This window comes from Cetorhinus maximus, chromosome 2 (genome assembly GCF_964194155.1).
Source record: "Cetorhinus maximus chromosome 2, sCetMax3.hap1.1, whole genome shotgun sequence".
NCBI classification, from domain to species: Eukaryota; Metazoa; Chordata; class Chondrichthyes; order Lamniformes; family Cetorhinidae; genus Cetorhinus; species Cetorhinus maximus.
The window spans coordinates 1,187,581-1,205,586 of record NC_135880.1 but is presented as its reverse complement, the minus strand read 5'-3'; the positions used below and the strand labels follow the sequence as shown (position 1 = coordinate 1,205,586).

At 43.3% G+C, this 18,006-nt stretch overlaps 1 protein-coding gene across 8 annotated transcripts in view; it reads right to left on the bottom strand.

The window, feature by feature from the left end:
- Positions 1-18,006, bottom strand: part of LOC144691642 (nipped-B-like protein) — a 564,605-nt gene that overhangs the window by 173,514 nt on the left and 373,085 nt on the right. For all 8 annotated transcript variants that reach the window (XM_078559979.1, XM_078559947.1, XM_078559954.1 and 5 more), the window contains 2 exons: positions 13,928-14,017; positions 11,793-12,013 (listed from right to left, as the gene is read on the bottom strand). In XM_078559979.1, the coding sequence (XP_078416105.1) occupies positions 11,793-12,013; positions 13,928-14,017 (311 nt within the window). The remainder of the gene's footprint in view (positions 1-11,792; positions 12,014-13,927; positions 14,018-18,006) is intronic.

Below are 18,006 nucleotides of genomic sequence, written 5' to 3'. Positions count from 1 at the left end.
AGGCAACAGACAATGTATTGCCTCATTTGCCCTGGTCTGCCCAACAGCAGAGTACTGCTGTTCACCTGGTACAGGAGCCGCCACACAAATGTGGTAGATATCCACCTCCGGGAAACCATGAGGGTTATTTCTGGAAGACTGAGACCAACACAGCTTGAGTAGCTTGCTGTGCGAGCACGCATTAAACATCCTGATGCCCGCAGGGAAAACATCCTCTAAGGACGCTACTGGCTGACCGTCTGAAATCAAGTAGCCCGACAGAACACATTCCACAACCCACAAACCGATGACCGACCCATCTATTGAGGTTGACTGCAAACATCACCAACCACAATCTGGTAACTGACCCGCATGAAGTCTCAGGCTGTAACCTTCCACAGAAAATCTGGATATATTAAGTATATTAAGAGAAAAAGGGTAGTAAAGGACACAATTGGTCCCCTTGAAGATCAGAGTGGTCGTCTATGTGTGCAGCCTCACTAGATGAGGGAGATCTTAAACAGTTTTTTTGCATCAGTATTTACTCAGGAAACTGGCATAGTGTATAAAGAAGGAAGGGAAACAAGCAGTAGTGTCATGGAACATATAGAGATTAAAGAGGAGGAGGTGCTGGTTGCCTTACAGCGAATAAAGGTAGATAAATCCCCCGGGCCTGACATGATATTCCCTCGGACCTTGAGGGAGACTAGTGTAGAAATTGCAGGGGCCCTGGAAGAAATATTTAAAATGTCCTTAGCCAAGGGTGAGGTGCCGGAGGATTGGAGGGTAGCTCATGTTGTTCCGTTGTTTAAAAAAGGCTCCAAAAGTAGACCAGGGAATTACAGGCCAGTGAGCCTGACGTCAGTAGTAGGTAAATTATTGGAAGGTGTTCCAAGAGATCGGATATATAATTATTTGGACAGCCAAGGGCTGATTAAGGATTGTCAGCATGGCTTTGTGCGTGGTAGGTCGTGTTTAACGAACCTTGTAGAGTTTTTCGAGGAGGTTACCAAGAAAGTAGATGAAGGAAAGGCTGTGGATGTTGTCTATATGGACTTTAGTAAGGCCTTTGACAAGGTCCCACATGGAAGGTTAGTTCAGAGGGTTCAGACACTTGGTATCCATGGAGAGGTTGTAAACTGGATTCGAAATTGGCTGTGTGGGAGAAGACAGAGATTGGTAGTGGATGATTGCTTCTCAGACTGGAGGTCTGTGACTAGTGGTATGCCTCAGGGATCTGTGCTGGGACCATTGTTGTTTGTTGTCTATATCAATGATTTGGATGATAATGTGGTAAATTGGATCAGCAAGTTTGCTGATGACACTAAGATTGGAGGCGATGTGGAAAGCGAGGAAGGCTTTCAAAGCTTGCAGAGGGATCTGGACCAACTGGAAAAATGGGCCAGAAAATGGCAGATGGAATTTAATGCGGCAAAGTGTGAGGTGTTGCATTTTGGAAGGACAAACCAAGGTAGGACATACACAGTAAATGGTAGGGCACTGAGGAGTGCGGAGGAACAAAGGGATCTGGGAATTCAGATACATAATTCCCTGAAAGTGGCGTCACAGGTAGACAGGGTTGTAAAGAAAGCTTTTGGCATACTGGCCTTCATAAATCAAAGTATTGAGTATAGGAGTTGGGATGTTATGGTGAGGTTGTATAAGACATTGGTGAGGCCAACTTTGGAGTATTGTGTGCAGTTCTGGTCGCCTAACTACAGAAAGGATATCAATAAGATTAAGAGTGCAGAGAAGATTTACTAGGATGTTGCCGGATCTTAAGGAGTTGAGTTACAGGGAAAAATTAAACAGGTTAGGACTTTATTCCTTGGAGCGTAGAATAATGAGGGGAGATTTGATAGAAGTTTACAAAATTATGAGGGGTATAGACAGAGTAAATGCGAGTAGGCTCTTTCCACTTAGATTAGGAGAGATAAACACCAGAGGACATGGCTTTAGGGTGAAAGGGGAAAGGTTTAGGGGGAACTTCTTCACTCAGAGAGTGGTGAGAGTGTGGAACGAGCTACCATCTGACGTGGTAAATGCGGGCTCACTCTTAAGTTTTAACAATAAATTGGATAGATACATGGATGGGAGAGGTCTGGAGGGCTTTGGACTAGGTGCAGGTCAATGGGACTAGCGGAATAATATTTCGGCATAGACTAGAAGGGCCGAATGGCCTGTTTTCTGTGCTGTAGTGTTCTATGGTTCTATGGGCAGCCCTCAACCACTTGAGGGTGGGTCAGGGAAGATTTGGCCACGTGCTCCACATGTGGAACAAAAGGAACAACTCAAATTGTGACTGTAGCCATCCAAGTCAGGCATTCACCCACATCCTGAACTTCTGACCTGAGAGATCCATTTCCTGGTAGCATCACAACCATTCACACTGCGTTAGCAGAGGCCATGGAATCGATCGTTAACCTTGGCATCAAACTATAACTGCTTCCTCAATCAAATGAATAATACACATGGACAGACTAGTCATGCTTAAGAATTGATAAGTCGTTTGGTTTGAATCCTGGGTTGTTAAAGGAAGTTGGGGTGGAGATAGTGGAAGGGTTTGCCACAATCTTCCCTGGATAGGGGGAAGGTGCAAGAGGATCATTACAGTTACAGCATAGAAGGCACCCTTTCAGCCCACTGAGTCCATAACAGCTCCCAGTAGAGCAGTCCAGTCAGTCCCAGTGCCCTGCTCTATACCCGTAGCTCTGCAGGTTTATGTTCCTAGAGTGCCCCTTCAATTTCCTATTGAAATCATTGATCGCCTCAGCTTCCAGCACCCTCCTAGGTAGCAAATTCCAGGTCATTATCACGCACTGTGTAAAAATGTTCTTCCTCAATTTTTCCCTCTGCCTTTTTTGCCCTAAACCTTACATCTGTCTTCACTAGCCCTTGTACCAGCAGCTAATGGGAACAGCTTTCCTTTGTCTACCTGATCTAAACCTGTCACAATCTAGTACACCTCAATCAAATCTCTCCATGTCCTATGCTCCAAGAATAACTCCAGCTTCACCAACCTAACCTTGTAGCTAAAATCAGTCATCGCTGGAACCATTCTGGAAATGTCTATAAGGAATAGAAGTCTTTTCTTCAACAATTTTCAGGCTAGACATTTAACCAGAACAGCGTTAGTGGAGGAAAAGTTCATTTTAATATCGGAACTTCTGGGCTGTTGCAAAACAGTAAAAAAAACTATGCATTGCTATCAAGAAGCAACACACGAAAAAGGCATTTTGTCATTAAAAGACGTTGTTTGTGTAAACAAGGCCTTGGCGAGGTTAAACAGGACACAATAAACAATCCTTGTCAAGAAGTTTCTCAGCTACAAAGATCAGTTTGTCTGAAAAGCAGATATTTCTGAGCATTTTTGAAAATATTCTATTTGATATTCAGTTAAATGAAACTTGGAATTATCCAAATACTGGGATAATTTGGCTAGGCTCTGGTTCTTGGTGGCGTATCAGGCTAATTATCGGCTTTGCCGCTTTGATTACAGTGGAGCACTAATCTCGTGCCAGAGCTCGAGTCGACCTGAACAGCCCTCAAGCCTACCCAATGGGGTGTCAAAAATCTGGGAAAATTCGCCACGGTCTCGGTCCCAAAGCTGCCGGATTTTGGATGCCCAACCTGCAGACAGCCAATATTTGATCTATCCAGCCAGTCAGCTATTAAATGTGGTCTTCAGATGATGGAATGCATGGAAAGGAAGTGCATGTAAAAATAGACAGTGTCATGCGGCTTTAACTGAAACTAAACTTGCTCTATCATCTGTTATCATGATCTAAGGCTATCATTGATAGGGCAGCAAGCCCGACTTGTATTCCGGGGAACATTTAAGGGGGTCCGACTTGTACTCAAAGGGAATATTCATGGGAGCTCTACTCGTCGCCAGGATAAGGGAGCCCAACTCAGCATCGGAAGAATATACTTAAATAAGAGCAATTATGCGGGAATGAAAGCAGAGCTAGCTAAAGTGAACTGGAAAATGAGGTTAAGGGATAGGTCAATAGAGATGCAGTGTCAGATAATTTAAGAGGATATTTCAGAATACACAGAATAGAAACATTCCAACGAGAAAGAAAAACTCCAAGGGGAGGGCCCTCCATCAGTGGTTAACTAAACAAGTTAAAGACAGTATCAAACAAAGAAAAAGCATATAATTGCACAAAGACAAATGGCAGGTCAGAAGATTGGACAGAATATAAAGTACAGCAAGGAATGACAAAAATAATGATGAGGAAAGAAAAATTAAGAGTACAAAAAAAAGCCAGCTAGAAGTATAAAGACAATAGTAACAGTTTCTATAGATATTTTAAAAAGAACAGAGTTAACAAAGTAAGCATTGACCTATAGCAAGTGAATTAATGGAAAATAAAGAGATGGCAGATTAACCAAACAGGTAATTTGCATCGGTCTTCACTATAGAGCATACAAGTAGCATCCCAGAAGTAGCTGTAAAACAGGAAGTTGAAGGGAGGGAGAAACTCAGGAAAATTACAAACCACCAGTGAAGTGGTACTTAGCAATTGTTGGGGTTGCAGGCTGACAAAACCCTGGGTCCTGATGGACTTCATCCCAAGGTCTTAAAAGAAGTGGCTAGTGATATGTTGATGCATTGGTTTTAATTTTCCAAGACTCCATGGACTTGGGGATGGTGCCATTAGATTGGAAAATAGCAAATTAACACCTTTAAACAAAAAGGGAAGGAGGCTGAAAGCATGAAATACAGGCCAGTTAGCCTAACATCTGTCGTAGGGAAAATGTTGGAAGCTTTCATTAAAGATGTTATGGCAGGGCACATGGCTTTGTGAAAGGGAAATCGTGTTTAACCAATTTATTGTAGTTTTTTGAAGGAGTCACATGTGCTGTGGATAAAGGGGAACTGGTGGATGTGCTGTACTTAGATTTCCAGAAGGCATTTGATAAAGTGCCACATCAAAGGTTATTGCGGAAAATAAAACTTCATGGTGTAGAAGGTAACATATTGGCATGGATAGAAGATTGGCTAGCTAACAGGAAACAGACCCATAACTAGGTCTTTTTCTGGTTGCTAGGATGTAACAAGTGGTGTGTCACAGGGATCAGTGCTGGAGCCTTAACTCTTTACAATTTACATAAATGACTTGCATGAAGGGACAGGAGGTATGGTTGCTAAATTTGCTAATGACACAAAGATAGGTAGGGAAGTAAGTTGTGAACAGGGTATAAGGAGGCTACAAGGAGGCATGGATAGATTGAGTGGGCATAGATCTGGCAAATGCACCATAATGTAGGCAAATGTGAAATTATCCATTTTGGAAGGAAGAATAAAAAAGCATATTATCTAAATGGTGAGAGATTGCAGAGCTCTGAGGTGCAGAAGGATCTGAGTGTCCTAGTGCATGAATCACAAAAAGCTAGTATGCGGGTACAACAAGTAATTAGAAAACCTAATAGAATGTTATTGTTTATTGCAAGGGGGATTGAATATGAAAGTAGGGAAGTTATGCTTCAATTCTACAGGACACTGGTAAGACCACATCTGGAGTGCTGTGTACAGTATTGGTCACTTTATTTAAGGAAGGATATAAATGCATTAGAGACAGTTCAAGGAAGGTTTACTAAACTAATACCAGGAATATGAGGAAAGATTGGACAGACTAGGGTTGTATTCATTGATTTTGATTTAGAAGAGTAAGAGGCGACTTTACTGAAACATGGGTAGGCGATGGTACAGTGGTATTGTCGCTGGACTAGTAATCTAGAAACCCAGGGTAATTGTCTGGGGATCTGGGTTTGAATCCCGCCACAGCATGAATGAGGGCAATTAGAGGTGGGTAATAATGCTGGCCTAGCCAGCAATGCCCACATCCCATGAATGAATACAAAAAAAGAGGGTGAATGTGGAGCGGATGTTTCCTCTTTTTTTATTCGTCCATGTGATGTAGGCGTCGCTGGCTAGGCCAGCATTTATTGCCCATCTCTAATTGCCCTTAGAACTGAGTGGCTTGCTAGGCCATTTCAGAGGGCAGTTACGAGTCAACCACATTGCTGTGGATCTGGAGTCACACGTAGGTCAGACCAAGTAAGGACGGCAGATTTCCTTCCCTAAAGGACATTAGTAAATCAGATGGGATTTTTCCGACAATTGCCAATGGTTCCACAGTCATCATTAGATTTTAAATTTCAGATTTTTTTTTAATTCAAATTCTATTATCTGCCATAGTGGGATTTGAATCCAGGTCCCCAGAGCATTACCCTGGATCTCTGGACTATTAGTCCAGTGACAATGCCACCATGGCACCACCTCCCCCTTGTGGTGTTTCCTCTTGTGGGAGAACCTTGAACTAGGGGTCACTGTTTAAAAAAAAAGGGTCGCTGATTTAAGACAGTGAAGAGGAGAAATTTTTTTTCCCTCAGGGGGTCATGACTCTTTAAAACTCCCTTCCTCAAAAGGCAGTGGAAGCAAAGTCTTTGAATAATTTTAAGGCAGAGATAGATAGCTTCTCAATAAACAAGGAGCGAAAGGTTATTGGGGGTAGGCGGGAGGTTACAATCAGATCAACCATGATCTTATTGAATGGCAGAGCAGGCTTGAGGGGCTGAGTGGCCTCCACCTGCTCCTAATTTATATGTTCGTATATAAAGGAGCCAGACTCATCGTCAGAAGGATATCTACAATCAAAAAGGGTTTGCCATTCTGGGGCGATTGTATGACCATTTACTTCGAACATATTTGGGTATGGTACTGTAGGATCACCTTTATTGCTAAGAGTAGACAAAGAAAGGCATTGTATTGCCAGGAGCACCAAGAAGTGTTTGTATTTTGTTTGATACATATAACTGTGCACGAGAATGAGACAGACACTGGTGCTTTCACTTTGATTCTGCTTAGAATGTTCATTGTGTTAGCTACATCGTCCATAATAGAATACAATTTTGCATTGTGCATCTGACCTAATAAAGCTTAATATTTAATTTAGATATTTGAGTGTGCTCATTATTTCTAATAATTCTTGTGTCCAAAATGTAGAGTAACTTATCAAAGGTAGAAGGTTAAATCCTACATCTCCTCTCCACTCTCTCAAGGACCCCCACCCTTCCTAAAATGCGGGGACCAGAATTGGGCGCAACACACTGGTTGGGGCCCAAGCAGAGCTTTCTGCAGGGTCAGCATAACGTTCCTGCTTTTGTACTCAATAACTCTATTTATGAAGCATAGGATCCCATATGCTCTTTTAACCACTCACACAATATGTCCTGCCACCTTCAAAGACCTATTCACATGAACCCACAGGATCCTCTGTCCCTGCATGTTCTTTAGAACTGTGCAGCTAAGTCCATATTGCCTCACCTGATATCTTCTGCCAACAAGAGAGAATCTAACCATCTCTCCTTGACATTCAACAGCATTACCATTGCAGAATCCCCCACTAACATCATCCTGGGGGTCACCATTGGCCAGAAACTGAATGGGACTAGCCATATAAATACAATGGCGAAAAGGGCAGGTCAGAGGCTGGGAATTCTACAGCAAGTAACTCATCTGATTCCCCAAAGCCTGTCCACCATCTACAAGGCACAAGTCAGGAGTGTGATGGAATACTCCCCACTTGCCTGGATGCGAGCAGCTCCTACAACACTCAAGAAGCTTGATACCATCCAGGACAAAGCAGCCTGCTTGATTGGCACCCCATCCACAAACATGCACTCCCTCCACCACTGATGCACAGTGACAACAGTACCATCTACAAGATGCGCTGCAAGAACTCAGAAAGGCTCCTTCGACAGCACCTTCCAAACCTATGACCTTTAGCGCCAAGAAGGATAAGGGCAGCAGGTACATGGGAACACCACCACCTGCAAGTTCTCCTCCAAGCTACCCATCATCCGAATTTGGAATAATTTTGCCATTCCTTCACTGTCACTGGGTCAAAATCCCTGAACTCCCTTTCTAACAGCACTCTGGGTGTACCTACACCTTAAGGACTGCAGTGGTTCAAGAAAGTAAGACAAACCTCTTCGGCACTCTCTCCAATATGTTCACATCCTTCCTATAATGTGATGCCCAGAACTGTACACAATACTCTAGTTGAGGTCTAAGAGTGTCTTATATAAATTCAGCATAACCTCTTTGCTCTTGTGCTCTATACCCCTATTGATAAAGCCCAGGATACTATTTGCTTTACTAACTGCTCTCTCCACCTGTCCTGCCACCTTTAATGATCTATGCACATATACACCCAGGTCTCTCTGCTCCTGCACCCACTTCAAAATTTCACTCCTTATTTTATATTGTCTATCCATGTTCTTCCTACCAAAATGCATCACCTCACACTTCTCCACATTGAACTTCATCTGCCACCTATCTGCCCACTCCACCAACTTGTCTATGTCCTCTTGAAGTTCCACACTGTCCTCCTTGCAGTTCACAACACTCCCAAGCTTCGTATCAATGTTGCAAACTTTGAAATTGTCCCCTGCACACCAAGATCTATATCATTAATATATATCCTGAAAAGCAAGGGTCCCAATACCGATGCCTGCGGAACTCCACAACAAACCTTCCTGCAGCCCACAAAGTATCCATTGACCATTACTCTCTGCTTTGTAAAGAACATATAGTTTTATTTTCTGTTGGATTGTGGATTAAAATTACAATGGCTGCAGTCCTAGAACAGAGTGTGCCATGAAAGACAGGACGGTGCCGAAGAGGAGCCCGAAAAGAAGATGTTCAGAAACCCTTTTCCTCTTGACAGGGGTTTTTCAGAGAGAGAGAGAGAGAGAGAGAGAGAGAGTGAGCAGGTTATAGAGACGTGAGAAAAAAAAAGCTAGCTATTATTTTAGAATTACTGAATCTTACACACACAGGAGAAAGAGGTTTTAGGTCTTTTCTGTTTTCAGGCTAGGAGCTTAGCAGTTCATACTTCTTTCTTTTGCCACTGGTTAATGACAATTTGTTCAATAAACAGTTATTTACTTATTAAATTTACAAACCTGGTGCTCATATTCTGTAACCTAAATTAAACAGTTAGGTGGTTTGATCAAACTTTTCACATTTGTTATGGCTCGGGGAGCAGTGGGGCTTGATATTGCAGCGCACTATCCCCAGTCAGTCGTGACAGCTTCCTATTTCTCAGCCAATCTTGTATCCACGTTGTATCCTGTTGTATTTTTGCACCAGCAGGGAATGTATAACTTGCAATGCATACATTCGTACCTTAAACATCAGCCATTGCCTATCCAGCATCATGCCTTTTAATGAAGTTCCACAATCTATCCTAGCCAACTCACACCTCATATCTTCTTAGTTTCCTTTGTTTAGATTTAGGACCCTAACCATCTCACACGCACTCCAGGAATTTATCCGCCACAGTATTTTGACTAATTTGGTTTGCCCAGTCTATATGGAGGTTAAAGTTTCCCCAGGTTACTGTAGCACCCTTATTACATGCATCCGTAATTTCCTTTTTAATGCCATCCCCTACTACTTGGAGGCCTATAGACAACTCGGAGTGATGTTTTCCATCTCTTGTTGCTTCTTAGTGCCACCCAGACTGATTCTACATCTAGATTTTCTGAGCCAACATCATCTCTCACTATTGTACTGATTTCACCCTTAATTAACAATGCCAAGTCACTGCCTTTCATATTGTACTCATTAAAATCTATTTGCACTGTTAATTCGTCTACCTTATTGCGAATGCTCTGTACATTTAGATACAGTGCCTTTCAGCTTGTCTTTTTAACATTTTAAGACATCTTTTTTGTACTATTGCCCTATTTGCTGCCAGCCCTCGTTTCCTCTGCTTTCCACTTTTGCTTTCCAATTTTGTCTTTCATTCCTATCTTTGTTTCCTTCTTGTGTCTCCCTGTTCAGGTTCCCATCCCCCGCCAATCTAGTTTAAACCCTCCCCCACCGTACTAGCAAATACCCTGCGAGGATATTGGTCTCGGTACTGCTGGGGTACAACGTGTCCAGCTTGTACAGGTCCCATCTTCCCCGGAATCGGTCCCAATGTTTCAGGAATCTAAATCCCTCCCTCCTACACCATCTCTCCAACCACACGTTCATCGGGTCTTTTCTCCTATTCCTGATCTCGCTAGCACGTGGCACTGAGGTTACTACCTTTGAGGTCCTGCATTTTAATTTGTTTCCTAGTTCCCTGTATTCTGTTTTCAGGACCTCATGTCTCTTTTTACCTATATCATTGGTACCAATATGGACCACGAACTCTGGCTGTTCACCATCTCCCTTCAGAATGTCCTGCAGCTGCTCAGTGACTTCCTTGACCCTGGCACCAGGAAAGCAACATATAGCATCCTGGTGTCACGTCTATGGCCACAAGAACATCCAAATGTTCCCCTTACGATAGAGTTCCCACTTCTGCTTTCCCACTCTTACCCTACCCACCTCCAAGCAGCTGAGCCACTCGTGGTGCCACGGACTTGGCTCTTGCTGCATTCCCCTGAGAAACCATCTACCTCAGCAGTATCGAAAACAGAAAATCTATTATAGAGGGAGATGGACCTAGGGGACTCCTGCACTTCCTGCCTTGTGCTTTTACTCTGGCTGGTGGTCACCCATTCCTTTTCTCCCTGTGCACTCTTTACCTGCGGTGTGACCACCTCACTGTACATGCTATCCACGAAGGTCTCAGCTCAGCTCTGAAACGCTGATTTTGAGTAGCTGCAGCTGGAGACACTTCCTGCACACGTGGTCGGCCTGGACATTGGAAGCATCTCTGAATCCCTACATCGCACAGGTGGAGCATTCCACGTGGCCAAGCTGCCCTGCCATGACTTACCCTTAAATTACTCCCTTTACTTTTACTTCTTCTAGTTAAGAGGATATTAAGGACAGAAGAAGAAATAGTCACAAGTCCTACATACCAAGGTTGTCCTTTCCCTCTTCAGTGAACTCCCTTGCTCACCGAACTCTAACTGAAGCACTCCAATGCAGCCCAAAGTAGCACTCTAGTGCAGACAAGGCAGCACTGTAGATGGCTTCCTTTTTTGCTGTCTGAAACTAGCTTCTGAGAGCCTGTTTAAGCCAGTTATCTAATTACCTAGCTGCAGTCGCAAGCAGAGCCTGTATGGCCCCTGTTTTAAGCTGGACTAAAACTCACCTCCCAACCCAAAGAGCAACTTTTAGTTAATTGCTAAAAGTAAGAAAGATTAGATTTTAGATAGAAATTAACCCAAATTAACCTTAGGAGTCCCTCTCTCACCAAACTCCAACTTAAGCACAAAACAGGACTCCAGTGCAGACCATTTGCCACTCTCCAATCCTCTGGCATCTCCTCCTTAGCTGTGAAAGTTTGAATGGTGATGGCAAGCCCTTCCGCTATCTCCATCACCACTTCCCTTAACAACCTGGGATGCAAGCCATCCGGACCAAGCAACTTATCCACTTTAAGCATAGCCAATCTTTGCAGTTTATCTTACCTATCAATTGTCACCTCATCCATTACCTCTACTACCTCCACTGCTACCGATATGTTGTCAGCCTCCTGTCCTTAGCAAACACTGACAGAAACTACTCATATTCTCTAGTTTTTTTGATCTCTCAGGGGATCAAGAAATACGGAGAAGCAGGGAGGAAAGTTAAGTTGTGGTAGAAGATCAGCCATGATCGCAATGAATGGCTGGAATGGTTGAATGGCATATTTTTTATGCTCTTCTGAATCTATCACCTCACCAAGAGCAAAGTAGGAGAACTAATTTATGTCAGAGTGCAGAGTTAATGTTTTCACATGTTTCATAACTGAACCATCCTGCAGGGTCCATTTTGCACTCTCGAATATAACCCTCCCACCCATGCAGCTTACCTCAGAGTGCTAAACTGAGCTGGGGCAGTTTTGATCACAGAGCGAAGAAACTTCTTGCGTTTTTCTGCTCTTTGCATAATCTCGCCTGTGGATTCTATTTCCTTAGCATGCTGCGCCCCATCTGAGGAGTCGTCATCCTTTTGATTCTGTGACTTCATTGCTTTTTCAGTCTCCATCGTAGTGTCACGAAACCACTGTGCAATGTAAAATTTCCTAGCGAACTTGAAAACAAACACACACTTACTATGGGATCTCTGACAGAGCTTCACACATGTATCTGGACTGTTACTGAATCCGGTTTACAACAGAGAACTGAGAATGTCCCAGGTCCAGCAGCAGCTCTTAGCTTGTAGGTGCTGCAGTAACATTCTCTCCACAGGAACGTAGCCAGTTCCACACTCCCCAATAACAGGAAGGTAAAACAAAACTTCACACTTCAGGCATTGAAGTTACAAAAAAAGGTTATCTCTGGAGAGAACAAATAGAAAACTTTGAGGTAATATAAAAGTGTTCAGATTATGAAGGAAATTATAAAATCAGTTCAGTCAAATTCACTTTAGTGAAAATTTTAAATTGAAGGTCGGTGTCGGTGCAGACTCGAAGGGCCGAAGGGCCTCTTCTGCACTGCGTGATTCTGTAAAGGGACATAAAGATCTGGGGAAGCTTGTCCCAAGTAACGCAGGTGTCCTTGCACAATAGAAACTGAGTTGGAAGACCAAGAATGTTCCACACACCCAATAAAATTTCAACTTTGTCCTGTTGCAACCCTGGGTAGAAAGTCCAGCAGATTCAGATGGGATGTACTAGAATGATACCAGAGATGAAGGGCTTCAGTTGTGTGGAGAGACGAGAGAAACTACAGTCATTCCCTTCAAACAGAGAATGTTGGGGGGGGGGATTTAGTAGAGGAGTTCAAATCATGAATGACTTGACAAGGGAAACGTTTCCAGTGGCAAAGGATCATTAACTAGTGCACACAGATTTCAGGTGACTTGCAAAAGAAATTGTGGGGGAGCGGGGGTGAGAGAGAATAGAGTTTTTTTTTAATGTTGTGAATTATGATAATCTGAAGAGGATCCAATAATAACTTTCAAAAGAAGCAGATAAGCAATTCCAAGTCTGAAAAGTTACAAGGCCTTGGGGAAAGGGCAGGGGAATGAGAACATAGTAATTGAACAACTTGTTCAAAGAATTGGCATTGGTATCACGTCAACTGGGGAACATTAATGACTTAGACTTAGGGCAGTGGGAAATCACTTGTACTGTCTTATAAAGTAAACACATGGCTTAGTGATAGCACCAACCATTCCAAGGTGCAATCCAGGAGAAGCGATATATTATTGGAATTGGTTTTTCATTGAGCTGGGCTCCCCAGATAACATTCTTCACTCAATTGCCAAAACGTATGGTCATTCATCTTATTCAAACACTCACCCAGTACCTGTCCATTAACCCCCTCAGACACTCACCCAGTACCTGCCCATTAACCCCCTCAGACACTCATCCAGTACCTGCCCATTAACCCCCTCAGACACTCACCCAGTACCTGCCCATTAACCCCTTCAGACACTCATCCAGTACCTGCCCATTAACCCCCTCAGACACTCACCCAGTACCTGCCCATTAACCCCCTCAGACACTCACCCAGTACCCGCCCATTAACCCCCTCAGACACTCACCCAGTACCTGCCCATTAACCCCCTCAGACACTCACCCAGTACCTGCCCATTAACCCCTTCAGACACTCATCCAGTACCTGCCCATTAACCCCCTCAGACACTCACCCAGTACCTGCCCATTAACCCCCTCAGACACTCACCCAGTACCTGCCCATTAACCCCCTCAGACACTCACCCAGTACCTGCCCATTAACCCCTTCAGACACTCATCCAGTACCTGCCCATTAACCCCCTCAGACACTCACCCAGTACCTGCCCATTAACCACCTCAGACACTCACCCAGTACCTGCCCATTAACCCCCTCAGACACTCACCCAGTACCTGCCCATTAACCCCCTCAGACACTCATCCAGTACCCTTCCATTAACCCTCTTAGAAAGACACTCTCAAGATAATAATTTGAATGCCCTTAAACAAATTTTCATAAATTTATTGACCGGCTAGATTTCACTTACCATTAGTGAGGGGTCAGTCTCTGTATTTTCATCCAGGTAATCAAGCAATGCTTTCTGTAGCTGCTGAACTTCATCTTCTATCCCCGAAACCTGGAGGAATATAACCATTAGCAAGTGCTAAAATTACATGATCTGAAACACCCAAACAGAAGCTTATTCAGTACCATTCCATTAACCCCATACACAGACAGTCATCCAATAGCTACCTATTAACGCTCCCAGCCCAGGCACTCATCCAGTACCTGTCCTTTAACCTCTCCCACACACTGATCCAGTACCCATCCATTAATAATCCCCTACCAAGATCGACAACTCAACCAGCACCCGCCTCTGCCAAACAGGTGCCTCCTACAACATTCAAGAATCTTGACACCATCCAGGACAAAGTAGCCTGCTTCTTCTGCATCTCATCCACCACTTTAAACATTTACTTCCTCCACCACTGACACACAGTGGCAGCAGTGTGTACAAGATGCACTGCAGAAACTCATCAAGGCTCCTTTGACAGCACCTTCCAAACCCGCGACCTCTACCACCTAGGACAGCAGGCGCATGGGAATACCACCACCTGCAAGTTCCCTTCCAAACCACTCACCATCCTGACTTGGAAATCTATTGCCGTTCCTTCACTGTCACTGGGTCAAATTTCCGGAACTCCACTCTGAACAGCAGGTGGCATGGTGGGTACCTACACCAGGTTGACTGCAATGGCTCAAGGGGGCTTAACACCATCTTCCCGCTACCTTCTCAAGGGCAATTAGGGATGGGCAACAAAATGTTGGTCTTGACGCTCATCCCATGAAATTAAAAAGCGCTCATCTGGTACCCTCCATATATATAAGGTTAATGGACAAGATAAAAGTTCATGATGTTGGTGGTAGTATATTGGTATGGACAGAGGGCTGACTGACTAATAGGAAAGAGATAAAAACAAAAAGCTAAAAGCTACTGCGGATGCTGGAAATCCAAAACAAAAACAGAATTACCTGGAAAAACTCAGCAGGTCTGGCAGCATCGGTGGAGAAGAAATCAGTTAACGTTTCGGGTCTTCATGACCCTTCGGCAGAACTGAATCCTTCTGCCGAAGGGTCATGAAGACCCGAAACGTTAACTGATTTCTTCTCCACCGTTGCTGCCAGACCTGCTGAGTTTTTCCAGGTAATTCTGTTTTTGAATAGGAAAGAGAGTTGGGCTAAATGGGTCATTTCCAGAATGGCAAACTGTAACTAGTGGAGTGCCACAGGGATCAATTCTAGGGCCTCAACTATTTAGATATAGCATATATTAATGACTTGGATGAAGGAACCCATCTGTATTGTAGCCAAATTTGATGATACAAAAATAGGTAGGAAAGGCAAGATGTGAGGACACAAAAGAGTCTGCAAAAGGATATAAACAGGTTAAGTGAATAGGCAAAAACTTGGCAGATGGAGTATAATGTGGGAAAATGTGAATTTGTTCATGTTGGCAGGAAGAATAGAAAAGCAGCATATTATTTAAATGAAGAGAAATTGCAGAACTCTACAGTGGGATCTAGGTCTCCTGGTACCTGAATCATGGCTCGAATGACTGAATGGCTGAACGATTGAATGACCTACTCTTACTGCTAATTTGTAAGTTCATAGGAAGATAGTCTAGAACTTCAAAAGGGCATAGGCCAGTTGGTGGAATGGACAGACCAAGTGGCAGATGACATTTAATGCAGAAAGTGTGAAGTGATTCATTTTGGCTGCAAGAACACAGTGACACAACATAAAAAATAAAAGGTACAATTTTAAAGGGGGTGCAGAAACGAAGGACCTAGTTGCATAGGTGCATAAATCTTTGAAGATGGCAGGACAGATTGAGAGAGCCAATTAATAAAGCATTCTCTGCTTTATTATTAGGGCATAGAGTATAATAGGAAGCTGTTATTATGGGACACTCATTTAAAACTGAGACACGAAGGAGTTTCTGCTCTCAGGGGGTAATGAATGTCTGGAATTCTCTACCCCAGAGAGTTGTGGAGGCTAGATCACTGAAAGTATTTAAAGAGGAGGTAGACAGGTTTTGAAATATCGGGGAATTGAGGGCTATGAGCTGGAGTTGAGGCCTGGGGCAGATCAGCCATGATCTTATTGAATGGCAGGAAAGGCTTGAGGGACCAAATAGTCTACTCCTGCTCCTTTTTCTTATGTTATATTAAACTTGGGATAGAACACTGGTTTGGCCTCAACTGGAGTATTGCATCTGGTTCTGGACACCAAAATTTAGGAAGGATATGAAGGAATTAGACAGTGCAGAAAAATATTCTGAAAAATGTTTCCAGGGATGAGGAACTTCAGTTGCATAGACTGGAGAAGCTGGGACTGTTCTCCTAGAAGAGAAGGTTGAGAGGAGATTTGATAGAGGTATTAAAAATCATAAGGGGTCTGGACAGTAGATAGGGAGAAACTGTTACCATTGGTGGAAGGATTGAGAACAAGAGGGCAAAATTTTAAGGTAAAGAACAGCTTGTCTTATGACGAAAGGTTAGACAGGCTAGGCTTATATTCGCTGGTGTTTAGAAGAGTAAGAGGCGATTTGATTGAAGCATACAAGATCCTGAGGGGTCTTGACAGAGTGGATGTGGAAAGAATGTTTCCTCTTGTGGGAGAATCTAGAACTAGGGGTCACTGTTTAAAAATAAGGGGTTACCCATTTAAAATGGAGATGAGGCAAAATTTTTCTCAGAGGATCGTGAGTCTTCGGAACTCTTCTTGAAAAGGTGGTAGAAGCAGAGCCTTTCAATATTTTTAAGGCAGAGGTGGATAGATTCTTGGTAAGCAAGGGGGCGATAAGTTATCAGGGGTAAGTGGGATGCAGATTTGAGGTTACTATCAAGACTCTGCTTCCACCACTTTTTCAGGAAGAGAGCTCCAAAGAATCACAACCCTCAGAAAATATTTCACCTCATCTGTATTTTAAATGGGCAACCCCTTATTTGTAAACAGTGACCCCTAGTTCTAGATTCCCCCACAAGTGGAAAGAGCCTCTCCACATCCACCCGATCAAGGCCCCTCAGGATCTTATATGTTTCAATCAAGTCACCTCTTACTCTTCTAAACTCCAGCAGATACAAGCCTAACCTGTCCAACCTTTCCTCATAAGACAACCCGCCCATTCCAAGTATTAATCTGGTAAACCTTCTCTGAACTGCTTCCAACTCATTTACATCCTCACTTAAATAAAATGACCAATACTGCACACAGGACTCCAGGTGTGATTCACTAGTGCTCTGTATAACTGAAGCATAACCTCCCAACTTTTGTATTCAATTCTCCTTGCAATAAATGATAACATTCTATCAGCTTTCCTAGTTTCTTGCTGTACCTTCACACTAGCCCCTTGTGGCACTAAGACACCCAGATCCCTCTGCACCTCAGAACTCTGCAATCTCTCACCATCTAGATAATATGCTTCTCTTTTATTCTTCCTGTCAAAATGGACAATTTCACATTTTCTCACATTATACTCCATTTGCCAGATCTTTGCCCACTCACTTAACCCATCAATGTCTTTTTGTAAAAGCAAAATACTGCAGATGCTGGAAATCCAAAACAAAAACAGAAAATGCTGGAAAAACTCAGGTCTATCGCATCTGTGGAGAGAGAAACAGAGTTAACGTTTTGAGTCCGTATGACCCTTCTTCAGAGCTCTTTTGCTCCTTATGTCCTGTTCACAACTTACTTTCCTACCTATCTTTGTGTTATCAGCAAATTTGGCAACCATCCCATCCATCCAAGTCATTTATATAAATTGTAAACAGTTGAGGTCCCAGCTCTGATCCCTGTGGCACACCACTTGTTACATCTTGCCAACCAAAAAAAGATCCATTTGTGCCTATTCTCTGCTTCCTGTTAGCCAGCCAATAGAACAGGAATAGGGGGATCTTCAGGGCAGGGGTTTGAGGGGATGGGAGGGTTCATTTCCATAGATCTTTGAAGGTGAGGGAGTAAATAGCAAAGCATATGGGATTTTGGGCTTCATAAAGAGAGATATTGAGTACAAAAGCAGTTGGTCCTTCAGTTCCAGTCACCATACTTTTAAGGTGTGAAGGT